We start from the raw sequence: 9,526 nt of genomic DNA on the forward strand, positions 1-9,526 counted from the left end.
ATGGGCGGCGGAATTGGTGGTAAAAAAAATGGAAGTTCTCAGTCGCTTTGTTCTCCAACGAAGGAGAAGATGAACCGGTGTTGAATTTTTATTTATTTTTTGTATGGTTTGATTTATGAGCACCAAAAATCTGTAAATCTGTAAATTATGAGCACCAAAAATCTGTAATGGATAAAATCAATGAAATGAAGGTTCAGAGAGGAAGTTTCGTGTTTTGCTGGGTGAAAATTGAAGTTGAAGCCAATTTGTGGGACCCACGTTAAATTTCCGTGACGGAAATCGTTAACTGGTGTTAACTTCCAACTTTTATATTTTTGGGAGGTGTTAAAATAAAAGTTTTTTTTTGGGGGGTGTTAAAAACCATTTTCAGCCTTTTGTCAGGTGTTAAAATCCAAAATATCCTAAAATAAATGATTAAAATGAACTAAGCATATTATGACATGTGTCATGATTTAATCCTAATGACTAACGGAGTTAACGACCATTAATTATTAATGACACTCGGTGAATTTTTTAAAAAGTTGGTGGCATCTGGTGAATTTTGAAAACCTAAATTACTTTGGGTGAATTAGGCCTTGTTTAGTTCACCTTATTTTTACTTATTTCAGAAAAAATAAGTTCAGATCAGATCAGATCAGAAAAAATAAGTTCAGATCATATCAGATCAGAAAAAATAAGTTCAGATCAGAACATCGTTTTATGTGCGGTTTTTTATCACTAAATATTCTTAATTTCGTAATGAAAAAAATTGTGAAAATTACATATTAATAAACTACACATTATTACGAATCTAACAAGATCCCACTTGATATATTTTTTCCTTATAGATTATCGTACACTTAAGGTCAAAGTTTGGTCAAATCAGACAATCAGATCAGAAAAAATAAGTTCAGATCAGATCAGATCAGAAAAAATAAGTTCAGATCAGATCAGATCAGAAAAAATAAGTTCAGATCAGATTAGATCAAATCAGATCAGCATAAATAAGGTGAACCAAACAGGGCCTTATTAAAGTGCTTAGTGATGTTTAGTGAAAAAGCTAAATTATTTTTGCAAGAGATCAAGGCCTTAGTCCGTTCACCAAATTATTTTATGTGTGCGCGATAGTCGGCCTTCCTTCCCCCCTCTTCTCTCTTCTCCCTCCTTCGAATAACCAGAAACACAAAAAAGCTTCACCTCACTTCAACAATGGAAGATCCCGCCATACACGGCGGCTCATCACTCCCATCACCCGCATCAACCGACGCACAAAAACGTCGAGTAACCTACTTCTACGAACCCACAATTGGCGACTACTACTACGGTCAAGGCCACCCCATGAAACCCCACCGCATCCGTATGTCCCACAATCTCATCGTCCACTACTCTCTTCACCGTCGCATGGAAATCAACCGCCCTTTCCCCGCCGCCGCCACCGATATCCGTCGCTTTCATTCCGACGATTATGTCGAGTTTCTCTCCTCCGTTTCCCCTGAACTCTGCGGTTCTCTCTCTTCTTCTTCCTCTGCTTCTTCTACACTTGATCACTCTCATAATCGGCACTTGAAGAGGTTCAATGTTGGAGATGATTGCCCTGTTTTTCCTGGGCTTTTCTCGTTTTGTCAGGCTTCTGCTGGTGGGTCTATTGGTGCTGCTGTTAAGTTGAATCGGAAGGATGCTGATATTGCTATTAATTGGGCTGGTGGTTTGCATCATGCTAAGAAATCTGAGGCTTCTGGGTTTTGTTATGTTAATGATATTGTTCTTGGGATTCTTGAGCTTCTTAAATTTCATAGGGTATTGTGCCTTTTCTTTTCCTCTTCCTAACTTTCGCATCCCTTTTAATTTTTGCATTTATAAGTATACTGTACATTATTTCAGTAGTTTCTGTTTTGGGTCGCTTAAAATTTTCATTTGTTTTAAGTTATTGATGAATTTGGTGTTATATATTGGTTTACAGTATTGATTGGTGTGTGTGTGGTTTTGGGTGGGGGTTGACTTGATTGGTAGTGTCATAGTATTCTGTTGGTTGCAAATTGCAATTTAGCTTTGTGACTGTAATGCTGTTTGAGCCTGTGGACTGTTTGAGAATTGTGCTAGTGTGAACTCTCAGTCTAGTTTTCTCGTGATCCGTTTGATAGGTGGTATTGAGAATGAATTTATATGTAATTTTGTAAGGAAAGTCTCATATCAATGTCTATGGTAATGCTTGTCCACCCCTCAAGATGCCAAGTATATAATTGTCATCATGAATTTGTGTCACCATTCATGAACAATTTAGACATGGTGTTGGGTGGTTACGAAAATTCGTGTAGAAAAACACATTGCCTCAATTTAAAACTACTTACAAAATGAGTCATTAGCGCTTCTTACGGTGGTTTGAGTTTCATGGTAAGATGATTTTCTCCTCTATTTTAATGGTGTTTAAGTTTGGATACTTGAGCTGCTGAAAAATCACTAGGCTTTTTATATTTTTATATTTTGCTTTGTTCCTTTTTTCTGAGTTTTGATGATTCTTAACTGTTTGCATTAGGTGTTAGTGTATTCTGAAGGCTTGACCTTGTACTCACTTGAGTTGTTGGTTCTATTACAAACAGCATTATGCTTGAGTTTTGGTAGGAAGGAATGTGGTAGTAAAATCTCAAGTAAGTTGGAGAAAGGACTTTATTTGGGGAAATGTTGTTTTGTTGCATTCCCTATGTTATGATTAGTGTTTGATTTGGTGACATTAGTTGGGATTTAGAGTTAGTTGATTGTCTATTTAGACTGAAGGGAAATTCGAGCTTTTTTTTATCGAAAATTGCAATACCATTTTGTTTGGTTGGATGACATCTTCTGTCAAATATTATTCAAAGCCTGAGATCCTTGAGAAATGGCAGCATGAAATTTATGGCTTAATATTTCGGAGACAGAAGGAGAGAAGATGGGAAAAGAAATTTTTGGAGCTTTTATGATAATGTTGCTCCATTAAAATACCTTTTTTAATCTAACTGATCAAGTAAATTTTGACAGTAAGTTCTTTTTCCTCTCAATTGGACTTGGTAAGAGGGACTTGTTGATAGCTTCATGACTGTCTAGGGTGTAGCCTTGTAGGTCTAGCATTCCATGATGAAGGGTTATTGAGCTCCTTGCTCATCTATTTTAGCTAGTTTTTTTTTTTTTTTTTTTTAACTCTATTGATTTTGGGGAGCTATATTATATACTCTATTGTTCTATGCTGATTGCTGATAAATCACTGAGTCCTCCCTGCATATGTGCTTTTACATGAGGTCTTTTGATTGGCTTGTACCTCTAATTTCATGGGCTTTACATCATTACATATCTTCAGCTTCACTAATTCGTTTTGACTTTTTGGCTGTGTAGTTACCCCTTCAGAGTGTGGATTACTAGGGTTTCCATCTACTTCTTTCTCTTTTCTGTTGATCTCACTCTTTCTTAATGCAGCGTGTACTATACATTGACATTGACGTGCATCACGGAGATGGTGTTGAAGAAGCTTTCTACACCACTGATAGAGTTATGACTGTTTCTTTTCACAAGTTTGGTGACTTTTTTCCTGGAACTGGACACATTAAAGATGTTGGAGCAAATTCTGGGAAGCATTACTCTCTTAATGTCCCATTAAATGATGGAATAGATGATGACAGCTTCCGGGGTCTATTCAGGCCAATTATTCAAAAAGTTATGGATGTTTACCAGCCCGATGCAGTTGTCCTGCAATGCGGAGCAGATTCACTCTCTGGTGACAGGCTTGGATGTTTTAACTTATCTGTGAAAGGTCATGCTGATTGCTTGCGGTTTCTCAGATCATTCAATGTCCCTCTAATGGTGCTGGGTGGAGGAGGGTACACTATTCGAAATGTAGCTCGTTGTTGGTGCTATGAGGTCTCTCTCTCTCTCTCTCTCTCTCTCTCTCTCTCTCTCTCTCTCTCTTTGTGTGTGTGTGTTTAGGTGCATGCAAGTGAGTATTTTTGTCTGTCTCTGGTTTACACTTTTGCAACTTTAACATCTATTTATCTACTATTTTAACAAGTTTCATATGGTTAATATGCAGACAGCAGTTGCCGTTGGAGTAGAACCTGATAATAAGTTACCTTACAACGAGTATTATGAGTATTTTGGCCCAGATTACGTCCTTCATGTTGAGCCTAGTAACATGGAAAACCAGAACTCGCCTAAAGATATGGAAAAAATTCGGTAATTCTGCATTTCTTGTTTAACCATGTGAATTCAATTTTTGCAATGCTTTTGAGGATATTCAGGTTAATTTACTTGATGTTATGGGCATTACGTATATTGCTGCAGCTTGTAGCAGTGATATACTAAGCTATTTCATTATATGTGCCATATTTGAGATGAGTAGTGCGGGCATTTATTTTCAAAGTTGTCTTTATTTGCTTCTTATTGGCCTAAGTTCTAGCTTTTGGGTATGGTTTAGTGGTAACTGAACTTTACTGAGTTGGATACAGGGTATGCAACTAGTGCTTCAGAAGATTAATTGCCCAGGCAATGAGATTATGTTTAACTTCTGTGAATTACAGTTTTTGTTTTTTATATTATTAATCCACTTATTATGTACGAATTAGTTGTTGGAGGTGTGGTGGTGACTGGTGAGTATTCTAGGCTATGGCAATTGGAAGTTTTACTTGCCCGGAATTTGCGATGCCCACGAAGTTTTTTTTTCCTAGGAAGTGCCAAAGCTTATTTGGTTGACTATAGGTTGAAATAGTGTTAAATGTTTATGCATTGTTTCACTGCCATTATTTGTATGCATCAAGGGCTGTGTTTATGTAACTTTTTCGGCTTTGTCTTCTGATTTTGATGCATGCCCTTTGTAATCTTGCAGGAATATTCTTCTAGAGCAACTATCTAGAATACCTCATGCGCCAAGTGTTCAATTCCAGACAACTCCTCCTATCACAAAGCAGCCAGAAGAGGTCCACTGCCAGTGAACTTTAATTTCCTCATTTTGGTTAATTGATTATGTCTCCAAAATGTTTTGATTTTGATCATATATGAATTTGGGATTGTACAGGAAGAAGAAGATAAGGACCAAAGACCAAAACCTCGCATCTGGAATGGTGAAGATTATGATTCTGATCCTGAAGACCATATGATTCCTTAACCCCGGACCCTGAAACCTGAGTACAGTATGTAGTAAATGATGGCAGAAAGTAAGTCTTTTTTTTACAGCAAGTATGATTTATATTATTCCCATGTTATATAAGTAATATAACTTGCCTTCCTGTTTCTTAACTCCATCCCATTGCCATAGCTAGAGAGAGGGAGTATATTGAGATTGATCCACATGTCATATATCCCTATCTTCATCGAGTGTTTTCTAGTAATATGACATATAGCCAAAACCATTACCCCCTGAGGCTGATTTCCCATTAGTATTTTTAGTCCAGGGTTTTCAAGAAGGGAATTTCAGGAAATGATTGCCCACAGTTGACTCTCTTAGATGTGCTGAAATGGCCAAATGGGTGTAGGGAAATGTAAAGCATGACTGTGATACCAGTTCTTTAATTTCGAGGCTTGTTCTCTGTCCCTTCTTTTTTTTTTTCCTACTTCTAATAACAGCAAACGAAATCTTCTTCTGGAAGGGGATTGACTTGCTCTCTTCCCTTTAATTCTTAATAATACTTCCTTTACCCTAGATATCTTGTCATCATATACTAACTATGGCCGTCCCATATTTAAGTTGAAATTTTACTGTAAGATTTTCCTCTGAAGTTAGACCCCCCACACCCACTGACCCACCTTTACACTCAATTTTTTACTTCTTTATTTAACTTTAATACGGGATGGAGGGATTCCTGTCTTTCTTGTACCCTCAGGTTTTCCTAGCTAGGATTTTGCCTGTGTTACAAAAGGCTGTTGCAGTGCAATATATTAGGCTGCAATGACATTTCTGGCTCTGTGATAGCAATAGCTAACATCAGTGGTTTTTGCTACTCTTTATGCAGATGACATCCCAGACGTGGAATGTGAGAAAAGATACTAAGCAGCATTGGATTATTTGATTGCATGGCTCACTCAAGGAATGACACTCTTATTGACATATGCTGGACAGTCCCTGAAGATCGGAGCTTATTTGACAAAAGGGAGACATTGTTTTTTATTAACTAATCAGGTGTAATTACTCTATGTTCATCTTGTTATGGGATTGTAAAAGAAAGAAGTCAGCGCAACTCTATTATTGGCAGAACTGCCTCCATTTTGGACAAAAAAAATTGCCAATTGTATCTTTCTCAATGGAAGATTGTTGTGCTATATGTTAACATTAGCTAGAACTTCAGTTCAAAGTTGTCATCGTTGGTTTCCTCTCTTTTCCTGCTCTTTGTGGTTTTAGATGATCGAGTGGATAAGGTTGTGGTTCGAGTTGGAAGTGTGCTTGAGATGGTGAGTGGGATATTGAAGATGTGTAGCATATTGTGTGTTTTTTTTTTTTTTTTTCACGATTATAATAGACTGGTGTAGTCTAGTTTCAGGTTTTTATTAAACAGAAATCGAAGCAACTTCATTTCCATTACCCATGCCCATCTAATTCATATAGAAAGATTAGTAGAGAAGTTGAAGCAAATCTGAGAAACCACTTGTAAAAGAATGTTTTATTTGAGCTGAATTTGACTTCTTTTTTTTTTTTTTTTTTTTTTGAATTTAATTTATTACAGTATTATCTTATCTTCACTAACTTTTCCAGTTTTTGCTCAAGTTTGCTTAGCTTAAATAGTCTTTGTTCATACAAGTACTTGTATAATGAGGGAGCTCCAGTTGATCTATTAGATCAACAAAATTTGTCAATCTATGCTTAGTCAGTGTTTAGTCATCAAGGTAGACATTAATATTTCATTGAAGCTTCAACCTTCCTTCTACTGACACCTCCCACTTCCTTCCACCGATACCACCAATTCCACCAATCCGACACCATCTGCATCACCTCCTCCTTCCAACGACACCATCTGCATCATCTCCACCTTTCACCGAAACCATCATCTTCTATCGACGACATCAAATTAAATGAAACCCCTATGTTAAAAAGGTGAAATTAAGGGCATGGTTAACCCTAAAGGGAAGGGGTGCTATCCTCCTCCATTAATGTTACCCTTGGAGCTTCAATTTCTGTCGGAAAATTTCGCAAATCGCCATCCATTTATAAAATAGAGTAAAAAAATAAAAAAAGGATGTTGTACCGTGCTCACCACCAATTCCTTCTTGTTGGTGGTTGCCGACAACAGGGGTGTCATAGTGGTGGTGATTGTGGTCGCTGCCTTAGGCCATGAGGCTTGGTGTTTATGGTGGTAAGTTTGTCGTTCAACTGGAAGATGGAGATGGTGATTTGACAATATTGCCTAATCATGCTTATGCTTTTACCAAATTGTCCTATACTAAATGAAGGAAAAACTAAAAATGCCCTTATGATTGACAATTTTTGTTGATCTAGTAGATCAACTTGTATTTCCTCCTTGTATAATCCACCTTTTATTAAACATTTATCATAAATTGTTAAATTAATATAGCGCATATAGTTTTAATGAAAATGAGGTTGGTTAAAATTCAAAGCACATTACACTAGAGATCAGAGTTAGTTTCGTCTCATAATATAGTTTCCTTTACAATACTTTTAAGTGTATATAAAAAAAAAAAAAAAAAAAATTATAATATTAATTATAAATTACACATTTAGACGAACCTAATAATACTGTATTTCATATGAAACGAAGGAGTATTACAAAGATGAATTGGGAATTCCGTATAAGTAAAATTGTAATACTCTTGAGATACCAACCACCAGTTTAACCAACTGACATCACATTTCAGGGTGGTTTTTAATTGCAGTTGAGGTGTTATTCTATCTCATAGAGAACCAGAGTATTCCATTAAATCAGAGAACCCAAAAACCCAGTTAAACCTCCATGAAAACACTCTTTTCAAGCTTCACTCTTTCTCCTCAATTCCCTCCAAATACACCTTTCCCATTTCAATTCTCCCACCATTCTCTCTCCTCCACTCCTCAAAATCTCAGCTTTCTCTCTCCTATACCCCTCTTTTCCCGCCCAATTCCCAAACCCTTATCCACAAAATCCGACCAAACCCACCATTCATCTCCCCCTTCAAACACTCATGAAGATGGGATTCCCATTGATTATGTCAAAACCCTTGTAAAATTCAAGTCTCGTTATAATTACATTAGGGTTCTAGAAGTTTCTAGAAAGGCTGACCACCCTTTTAGGGGTTCTAGACTTCTCCTTCTAGATGGTCCTGGAAACATCCATAGTATCAATTTCTTGTTTAGAACCCTAACTGATACTTACTTTGATGTTTTTGGGACATTGCCTCCAATTATACCTCCTGGGCCAATTGGGGTTTTGGGTTTTGGGGCTGGTTCAGCTGCTAAAATCTTGTTGGAATTGTACCCTCAAGGTGTAGTTCATGGTTGGGAGATTGATCCTGCTGTAATTGATGTGGGGAGGGAATTTTTCGGGCTTTCGAAACTCGAAAGACAATACCCTGATAGGCTTTTTGTTTACATTGGTGATGCTTTGAAAGCTAGTCTTAGAAATGGGTTTTCTGGGATTTTGGTTGATTTGTTTAGTGAAGGAAGTTTGATACCTGAACTTCAGGACCCTTTGACATGGGAGAAGTTGAAGAAGAAATTGAGGGAAGGTGGGAGGATTATGGTGAATGTGGGAGGGAGTTGTGTTGAGGCTGAGGATTCGAGGAGAGACGGGAAATTAGTTATGGAAGAGACTTTGAAGGCAATGTATGAGGTTTTCCCTAATCAACTCTTTGTGTTGAACCTTGGGACTAGGAAGGATGATAGTTCCCTTGCTCTTACAGGTGATTTGCCGAATTCGATTGCTTGGAAAAAGGCAATGTCTAAGTCTTTGAGGCGTTATGTTGATATGTGGACTCCTTTTGGTGGATAGTTTATTGCATGATATGCTTCAATCCAGTAGTCCATTTAATTTAGGAAGGATGGACTTGAAACAATTCCCCCTTAGTGCCAATTTGTCGCGGTTAGGAGCATGTAAACACAATCCTTGTCAAATGAAGTTGGTGGGAATTTGGGATTGCAAGAAGACTGCTTCTGGATGATGCAGATTCCACTGTTGTTTAATCTCTCTTGTATCTCATTGATTATGGATTTTATTTGGAGATTGAAGGAAGTCTAGAAATGTTGAAGTGTAGGCGTTGTGTTTTGTTATGTGTGGAATCCTTCTGAAAGATGAACCATAGTCCATATCATATTGATTGATTGTTTAATTGGTGACTGTATAATGGACAATATATATGAGTTGATTTGTAATTAAAATTTATGCCTTTTCTTTGCTTTCTTGTCAAACTAGATTGTTCAATTGGTAATTACCATAGGATGACACTATTTTGTTTATGTACTCTTGTAAACAGATTTTCATATGTGCTATATCATAGACATAGGATGGCATTTTCATTGGCATCTATCTCTTGTGTAACCAAATTGCTAGCAACTGATTATCTGCTTTTGGCTGATTGCTTTCCAGTTTTCCTTGCCTATTACAAA

General features: G+C 37.1%; 2 protein-coding genes across 2 annotated transcripts; both read left to right on the forward strand.

The window, feature by feature from the left end:
* Positions 1 to 1,055: 1,055 nt before the first annotated feature.
* LOC110727588 (histone deacetylase 6-like) lies at positions 1,056 to 6,268 on the forward strand. Its single transcript, XM_021907162.1, has 6 exons — positions 1,056 to 1,776; positions 3,424 to 3,864; positions 4,034 to 4,176; positions 4,826 to 4,916; positions 5,015 to 5,153; positions 5,949 to 6,268. The coding sequence occupies exons 1-5, from the start codon at positions 1,189 to 1,191 to the stop codon at positions 5,102 to 5,104; spliced, it is 1,353 nt and encodes a 450-aa protein (XP_021762854.1). The 5' UTR covers positions 1,056 to 1,188; the 3' UTR covers positions 5,105 to 5,153; positions 5,949 to 6,268.
* Positions 6,269 to 6,409: 141 nt separating this feature from the next.
* On the forward strand, positions 6,410 to 9,313 carry LOC110727589. The gene has a single exon (XM_021907163.1). The coding sequence runs from the start codon at positions 7,899 to 7,901 to the stop codon at positions 8,910 to 8,912; it is 1,014 nt and encodes a 337-aa protein (XP_021762855.1). The 5' UTR covers positions 6,410 to 7,898; the 3' UTR covers positions 8,913 to 9,313.
* Positions 9,314 to 9,526: the final 213 nt, after the last annotated feature.

Source organism: Chenopodium quinoa, unplaced genomic scaffold (assembly GCF_001683475.1).
Source record: "Chenopodium quinoa cultivar QQ74 unplaced genomic scaffold, ASM168347v1, whole genome shotgun sequence".
Taxonomy (NCBI): Eukaryota; Viridiplantae; Streptophyta; class Magnoliopsida; order Caryophyllales; family Amaranthaceae; genus Chenopodium; species Chenopodium quinoa.